The sequence below is a fragment of the Lampetra planeri genome, chromosome 5, assembly GCF_965212315.1.
Source record: "Lampetra planeri chromosome 5, kcLamPlan1.2.h2, whole genome shotgun sequence".
NCBI lineage: Eukaryota > Metazoa > Chordata > Hyperoartia > Petromyzontiformes > Petromyzontidae > Lampetra > Lampetra planeri.
In genome coordinates this window covers 2,892,191-2,908,803 of record NC_136111.1, presented here as the reverse complement: position 1 = coordinate 2,908,803, position 16,613 = coordinate 2,892,191, and the positions used below count along the sequence as shown (strand labels likewise).

General features: G+C 57.9%; 2 protein-coding genes across 2 annotated transcripts in view; one reads left to right on the top strand and one right to left on the bottom strand.

Moving 5' to 3' along the window:
- LOC144718558 (DENN domain-containing protein 2B-like) overlaps positions 1 to 11,318 on the top strand; it is a 48,054-nt gene extending 36,736 nt beyond the window's left edge. The window contains exons 8-20 of the mRNA XM_078593928.1: positions 29 to 346; positions 409 to 614; positions 1,126 to 1,265; positions 1,962 to 2,031; positions 2,546 to 2,617; positions 3,072 to 3,212; positions 4,008 to 4,156; positions 7,326 to 7,503; positions 8,657 to 8,698; positions 9,161 to 9,308; positions 9,435 to 9,722; positions 10,268 to 10,354; positions 10,914 to 11,318. Coding sequence (XP_078450054.1) covers positions 29 to 346; positions 409 to 614; positions 1,126 to 1,265; positions 1,962 to 2,031; positions 2,546 to 2,617; positions 3,072 to 3,212; positions 4,008 to 4,156; positions 7,326 to 7,503; positions 8,657 to 8,698; positions 9,161 to 9,308; positions 9,435 to 9,722; positions 10,268 to 10,354; positions 10,914 to 10,945 — 1,871 coding nt within the window. The 3' untranslated portion in view covers positions 10,946 to 11,318. The remainder of the gene's footprint in view (positions 1 to 28; positions 347 to 408; positions 615 to 1,125; positions 1,266 to 1,961; positions 2,032 to 2,545; positions 2,618 to 3,071; positions 3,213 to 4,007; positions 4,157 to 7,325; positions 7,504 to 8,656; positions 8,699 to 9,160; positions 9,309 to 9,434; positions 9,723 to 10,267; positions 10,355 to 10,913) is intronic.
- A 1,489-nt stretch (positions 11,319 to 12,807) lies between these two features.
- TMTC1 (transmembrane O-mannosyltransferase targeting cadherins 1) overlaps positions 12,808 to 16,613 on the bottom strand; it is a 30,706-nt gene continuing 26,900 nt past the window's right edge. Inside the window, exons 16-19 of the mRNA XM_078594088.1 lie at positions 16,141 to 16,278; positions 15,862 to 15,984; positions 15,250 to 15,327; positions 12,808 to 14,558 (exon numbers count right to left, since the gene is read on the bottom strand). Of these exons, the coding sequence (XP_078450214.1) occupies positions 14,394 to 14,558; positions 15,250 to 15,327; positions 15,862 to 15,984; positions 16,141 to 16,278 (504 nt within the window). The 3' untranslated portion in view covers positions 12,808 to 14,393. The remainder of the gene's footprint in view (positions 14,559 to 15,249; positions 15,328 to 15,861; positions 15,985 to 16,140; positions 16,279 to 16,613) is intronic.

The window sequence follows — 16,613 nt, the reverse complement described above, 5'->3', positions numbered from 1 at the left end:
TCACTTGTGTGTGTGTGTGCGCGGGCAGATGAGAACAGCGACAGTGAGAGTGACTCTGACGAGCAGCTGACAGGTGAGACAACAACTTCCTCACCTCCTGTCTTGAGCTCTTCTCTTCCTGCTGCTCTCAATCGCTGTGAGGTACGTGGCTCCAGCCGCCTTTCCCTTCGCCCTCCCCGCTCACGCGCACTCCCTTCCCTTCATGCTTCCCTACCTCTCCCTCGTTTCTCTCCTCCGCTCTCTCTCTTTCTCTCAATCCCACTCGCTCACCCGATGCCTCCTCTTCCTCTCTTGCCCACTCGCCCGTTCCTGTGTCGGTCCGCGCTCACCCCACCCTTCTCTCCGCGTACGTCTTCATCTCCGTCTCACCGCCACCCCCCCCCCCCCACCACCGTGCGTCGTTCCTAGAGCACCGGCTGCGCCTGGTGCACGTGGCGGCGGCGCTGCGTCGCGCCAGGAGCGGGCGCACGCTGGAGCTCGAGCAGCTCGACCCGCACAACCGCCGCCTCTTCGAGCACTTCGTGGTGGTGTCGCTCCGCGAGCGGCCCGCGGGGGCCGCCGGCGCGGGGCCGCCCGGCACCTTCACGCCGCAGCTCACCTACCAGTTCCCCAAGGTGAGCGCGCGTGGGAGGTTGCGTGCAAACGTGCGTGCGAGCCCCACCAGACGCTTGAGCTACATTCCGCACCTCCGATTAGCATGGTTGGCTAGGTACGGTGCGAAAGAAGTTCAACGTACACGTAGCACGTCCTTGCTTTGTCTCCGACAATCTGTGGGCCCTTGTCGTTGTGTGTGGGGCCTCAAAGTGCACCTAGCCTGGCACAATCGCCGTGGTGATGTCACCGCCACTTAGCCGCGAACGGCGGCTGTTTGTGTGTGGGTGTGTGTACGTGGGGAGCAGTGGCACAGTGGTTAGCGCACTGCACTCAGCTTTAAATGAGTACCTGGTTGGGTGCGTGAACAAGGCGGCTGGGGCATGGCGCTGGCCACCCACCCCCTCGCCCTCGTGCACCGTTGCAACCTACACGGGTGATGCTCGCTAACAGCGCACTTGCCCTGACAGTCTGTTGAAGGCTACACAGGGGGTCTCTGTCTTTGTGTCTTTGTGTGCGTGCGTGGCCCCTTAGCTCGAGCGGCCGAGCCAGGAGGCGCGCGAGGCCGAGGAGAGACTCAAGGTCATCCCCCACTTCTGCTTCCCCGACGTGCGCGAGCTGGGCCCCGTGGTGGGACCCGGAGCCCCGGAGGGACCCAGAGGGCCGTGTCCCAGGCAAGCAGGGGAAGCGGCGTGTCGCGCTCGCTCCGCGCGTGCGTGTCACGCGAGCGTGCGTGTGTGTGGGGAGCGGCGGGGTAGCTGTTCACGTGCTGCGTTACAAACCCGGCGACCCGAGTTCGATTCCCGCTCACGGCCAACACCGGTGACGATTATCTTAACCGGTCCTGGGCATCCCCTAGGTCGACTTAGCTTCAAATGAGTACCTGGTGCGGTGCGTAAACATCGCCACTGGGGAGACAAAGGCGGCCGGGCGTGGTGCTGGCCACCCACCCCCTCGTGCGCCGTGTCGGCCTTCATAGGCGCTCGCTAACAGCACTTGCCCCAACAGTCTGTTACAGGCTATATGGGGGAACCTTTGTCTTTGTTGTGGGATTGCTTTTTGTTTGCGAGCGTCGCTCTCCTGCCCTCCGTCGTTGCTGGAGAGCGACTGCCGGGCAGATAGAACGCAGAGAGTTGGCACAGCTGCGTGCGACTGCTCGCCATTTCGGTCGGTCAACCCACGGCACCCGGATCCATTTCTTGACCTCCTGCCGGCAGGCCTCCGTCAATTCACGTGGCCTCACAAAGTGCGCCCAGCGGGGCGCAGGCGTCGTGGCTGCTGCTGGCGAACGGCGGTTGTTGTCGTTGTTGTTGTTGTGGCGTCGCACGGAGGTAACGCCCGCGCGTGTTTCTCGCGTCGTGTCGCCGCAGTGAGACCTTCTCGTTCGTGCTCACGTACGAGGACGGCATCCGCCGCTTCGGGTACTGCCGGAGGCTGACGGTCAGCGTTCTCTCCGCACCACGGCAGCCGCGCGCATTCTCGCAACCTTCCCGTACCCCCACGCCATGGCACGCCTCTTCCCGCACCGCGCCACCATCTCGCCACGCCGCCTCACGCCCCGCCGCCATGCTCGCAGCGTGGCATCGTATGGCATTTCACGATGTGTTGTACCACACCACCCGATGCCATTACACACCGTGCCACCTCATGCCTCCATATTGCCTCTTCACATTCGACACTGCCACCTCGTGACACGCCACCCTGGGCTGTTCCACAACGTACCACCCAGTGCTCTCTCACGTGGTGTCACACCAAGTCACGTGTGCCACCGTGTGTGACTGTGTGCCACTTTGTGCCACCATGTATGACTGTGTGTCACACCGTGTGTGACCGTGTGCCACCACGTGTGACCGTGTGTCATCCCGCGCCACCGTGTGCCGCCCTGTGACACCGTGACCCCTCGCGTGACACCGTGACCCCTCGCGTGACACCCTGCGCCACCGTGTGCCTGCAGCCCGAGGGGAAGGGCCTGCCCGAGGTGTACTGCATCATCAGCCGTCTGGGCTGCTTCACCCTCTTCTCAAAGGTGACTCCGTGCAAAAACCCCACTCACGGCCATCGCTGCGTGAAGACAGCATGGGCAACACGCACCACAGCAAGGCATCCCTATGATGAGTCACGGGGTTTCTCCATGCGATACCTATATCAGTTAACGTGCTATTTAGATCTGTGAAATGTCTAAATTCCATGGCATCTAAAGACGCGGTCCGATTTGGAGGAGCCGCACATTGTAAGGGACGCAATGGGACAAGAGATTTGTTATTTCATGGGGATTTCTCGGAGCCGACCGCTCGTCGCAGGGCGGTCGGAACGACGTTCAAGTCACCGTCCCCGCGCGAGCCGGCCCGGAGCCACGCGAAGCGTCACGGCCGGTCCCCGCCCCTGACGACGGCGACCCCCCCGCCCGCTGTCGCCGCACCCGCACACAACGTCGACCCCCTCCCTCGCGCCCTACCCCCCCCCCCCCATCCCTCCGCCAGATCCTGGACGAGGTGGAGAAGCGGCGCTGCATGTCCCCAGCGCTCGTCTACCCCTTCATGCGCGTGCTCGCCGACGCGCCCTTCCCCGCGCCCGGACGCACCGTGCGCTTCAAGAATTTCCTGCCTGGCTCGGGCAACGAGGTACGATATAGTATTACGCTAATTTGTTTTTTATTTTACCAGGTTTAAGCCCCACGGAGCTATGTAGCGCTTTGTTCAGAAGCCACCTGGCCACAAATGATAGCTCGACGAAGTGGCTTATCATCACGTGGACATTTATAGCAGACAAATAATACTCTACACGCACGTGAATTCTACATTGTGGAGGGGAAACACCGGAGGACCCGGAGAAAAATCTACGTGACCACGGGGAGAACATGCAAACTCCAGATCCCGCTCCTACACTGCCACCAGGCAACCTCACTGTGTGCACGGGCACCGCGGAATGTACAGTACGTATGTTGAACTTCTTTCGCACCGTACGTAGCCAACCCGTGATAATCGGAGGTGCGGGGAAGGACAACAAACTAAACACAAAAAGCAGTTCTAAACAAATGCGGTTTTACTTTAGATGATGATTTAAAAGTGCATAGCTCCAGTGACTTCCTGATATCGGAAGAAAGAGCGTCGCAGACGGCCGCAGAAGCACACGTGAAAGCGCGCGATGCGGTGACCGCCTTTGTTCGACGGCCATCCAAAAGCCGCTGCCGCGAGGATGACCGGAGTTCACGTGATAGTTTACGCTCCTTGACGAGATCAGCGAGGCCATCGTGGTTCATTTGTGGTAAGCACTTCGTGTGCCCTCAATGTACCGTGCCCTCTCCCCACCAACCCGGCGTTACGCCTCCGCTGCCGGTGACGGACTCCCCGTCGCCGATTGGCGCCGAGCCCCTCGCCGCGGCCGTGACCGTGCGCGCCACTGCCGCCCGACCGCAGGTGATCGAGCTGCGGCGGCCGCTGGACTCGCGGCTCGAGCACGTGGACTTCTCGTGCCTGCTGGCGTGCCTGGGCACGCGGCACATCGTGCAGGTGTTTGCCTCGCTGCTGCTGGAGCGACGCATCATCCTGACGGCCGACCGGCTCAGGTGAGCTTCACCTGCCATCCCCAGTGGCGCACGGGCATCACCGGAGCTAAACTAAACGCTAAACTGAATTTTTATTCTTACCAGGTAAGGCCCACTGAGCTGTATGCAGCTCTTTTTCAGAAGCGACCTGGCCACAAATGATCGCTCAACGAAGTGGCTTATCATCGTGTGGACATTTATAGCAGCCAAATACTTTAAATACGTGTTTCTAAATGTGGAGGGAAAAACCGGAGGACCTGGAGAAAAATCCACGCGACCACAGGGAGAACATGCAAACTCCAAGTGTACAGGCTTCATGGTTGGGATCGAACCCATGGCCTCCTGTATACCAGGTGAGGTAGTTGACGTCTCGGCACCGTGCGGCCATGTGAGGCCTGCGGCCATGTGAGGCCTGCCACTTCTAAACATCTCACGAATAATTCTAGATTTGATGCTTTCGTGACTGCAACGATTCATACTCTTTAGTATTTATCTGCCGCTACAAGCATCCTAGCCGTGCTAATCGGGTGCTGGAAGGGAATATTTTCCACCTGGCAATGCCGTGTTACACTTCTGTAACTGCATGAGACCCTTGCAGCGACAGGAGTGACTTGAGGTCTGCGCGTGAATGTGTTGGGTGTTTAAGAGTCGTCTGTGGGCCTCGGGAGGGAAAGGTTTTCCCAGCCTCGCCCTGCGGTCTGCTTAAGCTTTGGTGCCACGTTTCTCAGCGGCGATACATTTCCCATCTTTGTGATGGGGGATTGCAGAGAGAGCGAGCGAGAGAGAGAGCGAGCGAGGGAGCGAGCGAGCGAGTGAGATTGTCAGGTAGCAACCGGCTGGTTTCGGCCCGCATGGAGTGCAAGACGTGAACTGGAGGCGGATTTCCCCCCGTCCACAGCTACAGTGTAATCGCAGGAAGTCGTTAGCGTTGCATTCTGCTCGTCCCTTGAGATACCGCGCGCGATGCTCGGGGCGGGGGAAGCGGTCGGACTCCCCTGCTGAGATTCCGCTCGCCCCCCCCCCCCCTCGTGAGCCAGCCACCACGGCCGACTCCGCTGCCCCTGCAATCCTCCACTGACACCGCCGCCGCCGCCAGCACCACACGTCTGCCCAGATAGCGGGCGATCTTTGTCAACCATCGCCCATAACGGGCGCTGCCATAACGATAACAAAGCACTGTAATGCATTTAAAAAGCTGTAATAAAAATGTTCCTTTTTAAGACTCTTTCGGGAAGAGTCCTGGGAGGTTTAGCCAATTGCTTTTTCTCAGTATTTTGGGAAAGAGGAAATCTTAGCCACCAGAGAACTCCACACGGACGGAGGCGGAGGCGCTGCCCCTGCAATTGCTCGCTCGCGCCACCGCTGGCGGAAGGGCACCAAGACGGAGCTTTAGAGAGCCCATTCAGAGGGCATTTGGCCGACTCTTTCACACTCGGAAGAGTCAAGGCACGTGCATTCTAGAGCACACGTGAGCTGCAGGCTGCTGCACGAGGGGCCCGCCCCACACGCGCGACTTAGATTTCCCAGCCGGCCCCAGTGGGGAACAAACCCGTGGATCGCGCCGCTGAGGAATGAGAGAAGACGCTTACGCGGGCATATCATCACGCCACACCGAAAAGGCGTCCGTTAAAAGCTCATCGGATTCCTGCGGTGCAAAAAAAATATTCCAATTCTGATTCTGCGAAGCAAACGGTGGACCGAGGCCGGGTTGTCATTCCCATTGAATGTTGTGTCGGCTTTTCATCTGGGAGTACTGGGGGTGGGCAAGGGGGGAGAGAGAGAGAGAGTTTGGGCTGTGTGCACATTATCTCATACTTTCCCACGCGTTGTAATATTTTAAGAAGGGGGGGGGGCAGCAGTGGGGGGGGCTGCAAGCTGTTTCCATAGCGAGTCGGCACGCGCATACCTTTTCCAGACTTGTGCGCGCGCGCGCACGCGATCAACATCTCTCGCGCCAATGTACGTTGTGAAAATAAATGTACTGTACTCGCTCTATTCAATTAACTCGTTGTGGAGGGCGCCCAACGCGACAGGGAGCGAGGTTTGCTCCGGAGGTCGCGGACCTGCCCCCGACACCGCGTCCCACGAGCGGAAGATTCCACGAGACGCGGCCTCTGAGCCCGCTGCCGCCAACGACCGGCTGACTCTCGTCACTCGATTGTTGTTGTTGTTGTTTGTTTTGTATTGCCGGCAGTGCGGGTGGCGCGACGGAAACGCGCGCTGTCTCGCGGCGAGAGCGGCCTGGGTTCGACTCCCGACTTGGGGCGTCTTTCTGTGCAGAGCTTGTATGTTGTGTGCTTGTATGTCGTGCGCTTGTATGTCGTGCGCTTGTATGTCGTGCGCTTGTATGTCGTGCGCTTGTATGTCGTGCGCTTGTATGTTGAAATTCTTTCACACCCTACGTAGACAACCGTGATAATCGGACGTGCGGGGGAAGGACAACAAACTGCATGGGGTTTTTTTTGGGTTTTTTCCCCGTCGCTGAAAGAACCCACAGTGCAACTGATAGCGGCCGAAACATCCCAATGCTGAAAAAAAATACCTGAAAATTGCTCACTTTGGATCACATACAGTGGCAACATCTTCCCCGCCCCCCCTTCCTCGCAGGACCCACCTGAAAAAGAGTCTTGAGACTCAGTGATCCCTTCGTGGATAAACAAGCACAATCATCCATAATAGTGGATGACTCTCTATGGAAACAGCTTAAGACCGAAACAGGAGGATTTCTCCACAACTCTGGTTGTCGCCTGATGGGGCCGGTTGTAATTGCCGGTGAAACGTCGTAATCGAATTGTAAATGTTGTGGGTTTACTCTCCAACACACCGGTATGCTCAACTATTAATGAATTGGCATGTTTTTTTTTACGTGACAAACTGTACTAATTGGCTGTGTCGGGTGCTTGCGGGTTTAACGACACACTTATTTTTTACCCAATCTAACAAAACAAAAAACCCCTCTATTATTGATAACATTGCTCACGAAAGCCTACCACGTGTTAAACCACAACAATAATCACGCATTACTAATGCTCCATCACAGAGTGAGTGTCCCCCCATTGTCGGGTGAGTTTTTTTTTCAGGCCACGCCACCGTCCCTTGGTGGGCCATTGCCGACCTCCACAGGTGCTCGCTCACGGAAACGTTTGACCCCAGCGACGTGGCCCCCGTTGTCTCTGTGGTGTGCGAGCAGCACGCTGTCGCAGTGCGGCCACGCCATCGCGGCGCTGCTCTACCCGTTCGCGTGGCAGCACACCCTGGTGCCCGTGCTGCCCGCGTGCATGCTGGACATCGCGTGCGCCCCCACGCCCTTCCTCATCGGCGTGCTCAGCTCCGCCCTGCCCCGCCTCCGAGAGCTGCCCATCGAAGAGGTAAGGGGCAATCTGGGACGTGTCATACATTATTATTTTAAAAAATGTTTGAAATATTTTTTTTTATTTTACCAGGTAAGGCCCGCTGAGCTATGCAGCTCTTTGTTCAGCAGCGACCTGGCCACAAACGATAACTCAACCAAGTGGCTTATTTGGAAATTTACAGTAGCCAAATACCCTAAACACATGTTGATTCTTAATGTGGAGGGAAAACCTGGAGGACCCAGAGAAACATCCACGCGACCACGGGGACAGAGACATGCAAACTCCAAATATACAGCAGCAGGCGTAAGGGTCGGGATCAAACCCACGACCTCCCATATACCAGAGGTGGGACAAAGTCATTGTTATGCAAGTCCAAGTCGAGTCGCAAGTCATCAAATTCATGACTCGAGTCTGACTCGAGTCCAAGTCACATGACTCGAGTCCACACCTCTGCCATATACCAGACGAGGTAGTTAACATCTCGCCGCCACCGTGGCACCCCCATACGATCAGGAAGCTGCCTTTCTTTTTTTGTTTTGCTCATTGCAGAGTCCACTATTTTTATTTATCTAAACATCACGACAGGTCATGCGACCAGGCTGCCTCTTCCAGGTGCATCACAGCCGGTTGCTCATTACACTAATTAACTGAGAATTATGAGTTCCCTTACCCAGCATGCACTGATGCTGCGATACATGCGGTTTGCTACGTACGTACGTAAATACATACATGCGGGGTGTTCACTTATGTAGATTGTTATTTCAAGTAAGGACATACAGTACTATATGCTCATTAAACAAAAAACATACCGTCTGTACATACGCACTGGCGTGGCTCTGAACAAAGTGGGCCCGAGTTTAATTCCCGGCCACGGATAGCATCAGTGGCGAATTATACCTGAATCGGCACCTTGGGTCTCCCTGCTTCATCAACTCGCACCGACCAGCAGGGTTCAACGTATGATCGTATGTTGAACTTCTATTGTGTGGTACGCAGCCAACCGTGCTAATTGTAGGTGTGGGGGAGGTAGGCAACAAACTAAACACAAAAATCAGTTCTAAAGAAATCAGGTGGATGGGGCGGGGGGGCTTTTTCCAGCAGTGAATTGACCAACGTCTGTTCCCTGTAATTATTGATCACGTACACCGATGTCTCCCTGCCTCCCCAGGTGCTGTTGGTGGATCTGTGCGGCGATCGCTTCCTGCGCCAGGTGGGTCACGTGCGGGAAGGGAGGCTGCGTCTGCGACGACGCTGCTGCAAGAGCAGTGGCCGTGTTTACACTTCGGGGCTTGTACCCAACAGAACGCGACTTACCCCTTTGAGTTGGTGATCTAAACGACAAAAATGGCCCACACGTTCAGTTGTTTTCAGCTGGTGTTGACTGCACACCCCCCTCCCCGTGTGTGTGTGGTGTCGATAAATTAGCCATCCAACAAAGACGGCCACTGCATCGCGCGCTTTCGGATCGCGCTTCGGCGGCTGTCTGGAACGTTCTTCCTTCCGATATTAGGAAGCCATTGGGAGCAATGCACTTTGAAATCATCTCGACAAACCCTTGTTGTGTGTTAGCCCGTTGTCCTTCCCCCACACCTCCGATTAGCACGGTTGGCTACGTACGGCGCGAAAGAAGTGCAACGTACACACAGCACATCACGGAGCGTTCTCCCCGCAGTTGGACGACGAGGACAGCATTCTGCCGCGGAAGCTGCAGGGGGCGCTGGAGCACGCGCTCGAGCAGCGCCACGAGCTGTGCGCACGCGGCCCGGACTCGAGCGGAGAGGAGGCCGAGGGTCAGGAGGACGCGGGAGACGGGAACCAGGGTGAGCGGACACTGCCACCCCCCCCCCCCTCCCCCACCGCTGAGAGCCCCCCTATTTCACTCAGCTTCTGTAGTGCACGTACAAATGAATACGTGCATCCGCTAAACGTGGTGTACCGGCGCGCAGACCGCGGCCCGCTGGATCGCTTCGTCTCCGAGGCGTTTGTGCGCTTCTTCGTCGAGACCGTGGGCCACTACTCGCTGCACCTGGACGCGCTGGAGGGGCGCGAGCGGCGCGCCGAGCCCGGCGGGGCCCGCGGGAGGCGCGAGAGGGCGGAGCGGCGCCTGCAGCGCGAGACCTTCCGCAAGGCGGTGGCCTCCAAGAGCACGCGGCGCTTCCTCGAGCTCTTCATGGAGACGCAGATGTTCGCCGGCTTCGTGCACGAGCGCGAGGCGCGGCGTGCCTGCCCCAGAGGTGAGAGGTCGACGCACGGCACGCATGGACGGACGGACGCACCGGCAGATGGACGGGATGAGCGGTCTCATTGCGTGCGCAAGCAACGGGTTCGACGCACCGCCTCTCCCGCATTGCTGGCCTCTCTCACACACCCCGTAGATAGCCCCTCGTGTGCCGTGCCGGCCTTCATAGGTGCTACTCGCTAACAGCACTTGGTGATTTTCGAAAAGTTTCTTGGTTTGGCCATGTTTGTTGTAGTACGGAGTTAGACTGATGGCCTTAATCTAAGTTGTCTTGTGGTTGTTGTTGTTTGACTTGCATCCCACTGGGATTTTTGCACACAGTCTTGGTGTACGGTGCCTTTTCTGCAACATTTTGCTGTCTTCTCTTGGATTTTCTGTTTGCACTCAGTCACTTATTCACTTTAAGATGTTTTCTTGTTTTTGTTTTTTGTTTGTTGCGGTTGCACCCGATTCAAGAGCCGAATGGCTCACAGGGCTCTACCTAATAAATGAACTTGAACTTGATTGGGGGGATCTTTGCCTTTGTGTGTTTGTGTGTAGGCCTCTTTGAGGTGCGCGCAGCTCAGTACCTGGCGGAGACGCCTGAAGCGGAGCGGGGAGGGGTCAATCGCTTCCTCAAAGGGCTCGGTGAGTTTGTCGGCACTACAGCGGTCGTGACGGCACCCGCAACCAGCCTAGGAGCACTCTTGAGGCCACGCGGCGTGGGCGGGGAGCAGTTTGTGGGCCATGACCCCGACTGCTTCTCACTGGGCCACCGCGCTTCGTTGTATCCGCCACGACTTGCCGGTGATCGCCGCGGGCGTCCGTTCGCCTCCCCCCATTTGTGGCCGGGGTGAGGCCTTCACCGTGTCATTGCGGCTAGCAAGCAGGCTCGCTCCAAAATCGGAATCCACCAGCTGCAGACTCAAAACTTGGCACGAAGGACAATACTGCAATAAAGCGTTCAAAGCTAGCGTGTGTATTGTTGTGTAAAATGCCAATGTACGTGAGGGGGTTGGGAGGTGGGGGGGGGGGTTCCCGGCCAAGAAGAACGAGATCCACAAAAGTTCGGCTCTGCGCCAACTTCTGCGTGCCATTGGCAATGGGTAACGCTGCTAATTCATAGCGATCAAGGCAGGTATCCAACCAACAGCCCTCCTCCCTTACCTCTGCCTGCAATTCCACCTCCCACCTCTCTCACTAACAGGCAACAGAATGAAGTTCCTCTCCAAGAAGTGACGCCTCGGGTGCAGCACCGAGGTACGAACTCTGGAGGCCCAAGCCTGAAACGCCGAGGGGTGGGGTGGGGGGTGGGGGCCGATGGTCACCCGTGGCCCAGTCTCGGCCCCTAAAAGAAGTCCCGGTGGCGGGGGCCTGGTTGGGACCGGGGGCGTCCTTGAACCCGAGGTGGAGTCGGGAGGTCAAGGGTCACGGACGGGGACCCACGCAGGGATCGACAGCCTCGGCTTGAACCTGGCGGGACGGCGATGAGGGGCGGTGACCCCCCAGGGAGGGGACGGGCTCGGCGCGTCCGCGGAAATTAAAACGGGGAGGCCTGCTAACGAGCGTCGCGTCGCAACGGACTGGCTGCTCAGTGTTTGCAGTCCGCGCTGGCAACAGATGTTGGGGGGGGGAGGGGGGCTAGGGGGGTTACCGTGGAGTGCAATGGAATGGGGTGAAGGCAGAGGGAATTGTCTACAGCGTGCGGAACGCAGAGTGAGTGGGATGGGAGGGAAATGGACGAGGTCCATCTGAAGGGAGAGCTTGAGACGGAGATCGATGGTAGGGCAGCGTTCGCGGGAATGTCGGGCGTTGAGACTTGAGAGGCGACCTACTTCCCCCGATTTTAAAGGTACAACATCCATTGCAAGTTTAAAATCTCAGACGTGACGTGCGTCACGTAATACAGTATCCGCAACCCGGTTTTTATCGCGTTCCTCGAAATTCATTTGTAGCCTGTTGAATCCATTCTTGTTCAGTTTATTGCTGTCCAATTCTTTTAGTTCCCATCAATATTGGACAACTGCAGTCCATTTCCTTATATTTATGTGCGTCAGGTACTTGAGTGCATTTATCCACATTTAGCGAATTTCTGTGAAATTTAATCCGAGCGCAGTTCAGTTCAAGTCTTCAAATAAACCCGCATAGAGGAGTCCTGCTGCCGGTACTGACGTCTTCGTCCCAGTCTGTGTATTTATTTGAATTTGTGACGCGTTGTGTCCGTCGCTATTCGTCCGCGGTGTCTGGCAGTCTTCTTGTTTACCAGTTATTTACGAAAGCCTTACTAACGTCGTCGCGAGCGAGCGAACAAGCGAGCGAATGCATCCGCGGATAACGGGGCAGAGCCGGGGGGGGAGTGGGGGTTTGGGGGGATTGCGGCTGTGAGCGACTGAATCCCCCAGAAAAGAGCAGCGTAGCAAGCAAAGGCTCGGGGCCCACGGAGTGGCATCGTTCCCGTGAATCGGGCGGGGGACGCGCACGGGCAGCAAGTGAGCGCCGGAGCACGCCGAGCCACCAGGTGACGGAGCCTCGTACGTAGCCGTGAGCGCAACGGGGAGGGGGGCAGCGACGGTGGCTGCACGGGGGGGGGGGGGGGGGATGGCGGCGGGGCGGTGATGCGCACGCGGTAGGGTGAGGAGGAGAAGGGGCGAGGGAAGGGGCAGTGCTGAAGAGCCACGGCGGTTGGCGGACAGCGACGATGGGCTCCTGGGGAAAGAGAGACGAGGGACGGTGGGGAGACGACGAGAGGGAGGGAGGGAGGGAGCTTTTGAACGAAGAGGATTGTGGGAAGGCAGTGATGCTGTTTGGACATGGGGGGGGGGGGGCAGTGAGAGGAGAGAGGATATGGAGCTTGGAGAGAGATAGGAGGTGAGAGGAGGGTATGATGACACAGAAGGGTACGGAGGTGAGAGGAGGCTGGCACAGGAGGGTAGTGAGGTGAGGGGAGAGAGTATGGCACTGGAGGCGAGGGAGGAGGCTGCCACAGGAGGCAGGTCGGTGCGGGGAGCGGCGCTGGTGTCTGCGTGTCGCGCTGCACACACTCGGCAGGGGGCACTCCACGCTGCTTTGCACGCAAGCTGAAACACTGCACACCGCACGTGTCGACTGTACATATATTTTATATATAACTCTGTTTTTTGCAATTTTTAAAATAAAACATTGTCGATACGTTGCACTTGGTATCATGCGCGTGTGTCGTCATTCTGCATAATATGTGAAACAGACCGGTCTCTGTCTTTAATTTTTTTAAAGAACATTTCACACGTAGGACCCGCGTGTCTTTGCGACGATGTGTGCGTAAGCCAGTGATGACAGACTCAAACAAGTCCAGCTCCAGATTCATGGAGAGACTGAGATGCTGGGTCTCTTTCCCGGGCTTGCCATTTGCGTTTAAAATATAAATGTTCCGTGCATAGCTCGATGAGCAATGCTCCGTCACAGACGACCACACGGAATTAGAAACGTGCGCACGACCACGGGTGTCCAACTGTGATGTGACGAAAACTGAATCGTGCATAGACGGAGGTAAACACTCGTAAACACTGACTAATGCCAGCCCCGTGGGCTCGGAGCCCGTGTGTAACGAAACGGCAGTGGAGCGCACGCGCGCTGTGGACCGCTGGCTCAATCTCTCGCGTCCGGGACGTGCGCTAAGAGCATAGCCCTTGGACAGGAAAGAGTTCAAACGGCAATTTCGCGATGCCGAAAAATAACCTCGCAAACTACTCGACGGGGATTCCTGCACACGCGGCATAATCTTCTCCCCCCCCACCAACCCCCCTCCCTGCGAAAAGTTGACAGGGAACCTCTTGGAAAAAAAAAGTGTCTTGAGACTCTGTTAGGCTCTCCTAGGTAAACAAGCACGACAACAACAACAACAGTAAGCAGCGTGGAACTGCGGGAGGAGGAGGAGGAGGAGGCGAACTTGCTCTCTCAGGGCAGGCGAAGCTCAGCAGCGTTCGTTCAAGCGCTGCCCACAGCCCCGGCCAGAATCGCGCGCTGCTCCCGCAGCAGCAGGAGGTGGCGGTGAGGCGGTGAGTCGTCCCCCACCTGCTCGCCGGGCCTACACTCAGTCCCAACACTCACCGCTTAAATATAACACTTAATTACGTAAACGGCAAAACACCGGACAAACTCCACGGCCGTGCACAGTAAAGCCACGCTTATATAAGTTATACAATTGGACAAAATTCACGCGGTTTTACACCCAGCACTTCTCGCTCGCTCGCTTTGTAAGTCTTTCTGTGGACAGTGGCGTGGCCAGCGAGTGCGCAGGCAGTGCAACTGCACCACGGCCCAGCCAGCGCCCTGACCCCCCTCCCCCAAGCTACACCTGTTCCCAACATACGTATCGGGGTTGGCGATAATACGACATCGTACAATTTAAGGTCCGTTTTGAAAAACATGAGATTTCCATCCGGTATGGATACAGTGGGAGGATGATTAATACCCAGATATGGTCTAGCAATGGCTCCCCACTGGTTAACCATGTCATGTTTAATGACTCGCTGGTAATTGCTGCTGACTCTGACAAGCAGTTGGAGCCGAGGAGGAGAGAAAATGGGCAGGGGAACCCAGTTACCGCCTCGCAATGGATCCCACACCTCTGAAGCGGAAACGCTTCAGAGGTGTGTCCCCCACACGTTGTGGTTGACGCGGGGGATTGGCCCCGCGGGTGAGGATGTGGTCAGTGGAGCGGTGGGACGGCCGTTGGGGAGCTCCGCTCGCTCCATACTCCGCTCGCTCCGTGCTCCGCTCGCTCCAGCTTCGCCAGGTTTTCCAGCAGCGCGAGGCTGCCGGGCTCCAACTGCCGAGCTCTCTCGTAGAGTTCGCGGGCGCCCCTGTAGTCCCCCTGGCAAACAAAGACAAAGATCCCCCATATAGCCTGCAACAGACTGTTGAGGCAAGTGCCGTTCGGGAGCACCTTTGAAGGCCAGAAAAGCGCGCAACGGGGTGGGTGGCCAGCACCACGCCCCGCCACCTTTGTCTCCCCAGTAGCGATGTTTACCACACCGCACCAGGTACTCATTGAGGCTGAGTCGACCTAGGGGAAGCCCACGACCGGTTCCGAACTCGGGTAATAGCCGGGAGGCGCAAAGAAACACAAAACAAGTGGAGAGGCAGTCACTTGGTGAGCCGGCACCGGCAATTGCCCAAGCTCTGCAGGTCCTCTATATATGATTACTTAATGAGTCTTTACATGTGGGACGGACCCGGAGCACCCGGAGAAATCCCACACGTACGGGGGGGGGGGGGGGGGGGGGTGGGTAACACTATCCCCGTACAGATGGAACAGATGGGAGTCCACGTTTGCTGCGCCGTCTTCTGTAAAGTCGGGTTATGGCATTTGTGACACCCACGGGAAGGGAGTTTAAACATATTTCGCGTGATCCACCAACCCCTCCCGGTGTCCACAGCGCCGGATTACGTCGGTGTGCAGCCACCAGGATAACAGCGTCACGGATAAGAGGGGCTCCGCTGGCGATCAGAGCGAACGCTTGCCACGCGGTCTCCGTGGGACGCGGGGCGCGGCGGCGTCTCACCTGCACGTGCAGCACGGCTCCCATGTTCATCCACGCGGGCGCCAACGAGGGCTCCAGTCGCACGGCCTCGTGGTAGCTCTGCGGAAGAAGGCGCCCGCGACGTTCGCGTTGGCAAAGCGTCTCGGAGCGGTTGCGCGGCGTGCACGGCGAACGCGCGCGGTGAACGTTTTAGAAGACGAGGGCGGACGGGATTCAGGATTATCCGTCTCCCACGCGCGTTCACGACGACGGCTGGTTCGTTCGTTTGAAAAACTGACGTTCGCATCGAGGTTCATCTGGACAAATGAACGTGCTATTTTGAACCTTGGCAAAGTAACAAACAAACACACGCGTGGCTGGGAGTTCACCTCGGTGTAAGTTCATCGCTACGTTTCGCATAGCGCGGTTGACGTGGGCCCAGGTGCCAAGAAGGAAATTGGGGGCGAGGGGAGGTGACTGTCAAATTCCATCAACCTCCACCCCCCCACTATTTTCAAAGCCCGGCACCTGGATCCCTCCGGCTAGTGGGCCCCGGTGCCACCGCACCGGCTGCTGCAGGCGCCTCCGCGGGCATCACCGGGGGCACCGCCGGCAGTGAGGACGCACGCGACGAGCGCGCTCGCCCGGCGGCACCTTGAGGGCGTCGTGCGAGCGGCCCAGCTCCCGCAGGTGGTTTCCCTCGGCAAAGTGGAGGTCGGCGAGGAGGCGCGAGTCCGGGGGCCTCAAGCGGATGGCTGCGCGCACCGCCTCCAGCGCCTGCACCGCTCGCGCGCAAAACACAAAGATCCCCCGCGTAGCTCTTTAGCGGACCGCTTGGGGCGAGTGCCGCTTTGGCACAAGCCGCCGGGCGAGGCACCGGCGCCCGGCCGTAGCTTTCGTCTCAAATTGGAGGTGGCGGCCCCCGGGACTGACCTGCTGCGTGCTTCCCGCCTGCGCGTGCAGCGCCGCCCGCAGGCGGTGGCACTCGATGCACGCGGGGTCCAGCGCCAGCGCGCGTGTCACGGCCCGCTCGGCATCCCGCACCTCCCCCAAACGCACCAGCACCTGTGCCTGCGCACACAAGTACAAAGATCCACGGTATAGCCTTAACAGACTATTGGGGCAAGTGTTGTTAGCGAGCACCTATGAATGACCGGCACGGCACACGTAGTGGCGATGTTTACACACCGCACCAGGTACTCATTTGAGGCTGAGTCGACCTAGGGGAAGCCCAGGACTGGTTCAGATAATCGCCACTGATGTTTGCCGTGAGCGAAAATTGAACTCGGGTCACCAGGTTTGCTAACCGCTACACTACCGCTTCCCACACAGACACACACACAGGTGCACGCTGTGCTAAACGAACGCCAACGTGAGAGGGCGTCGCTGAGGCGAGATGTTAACTA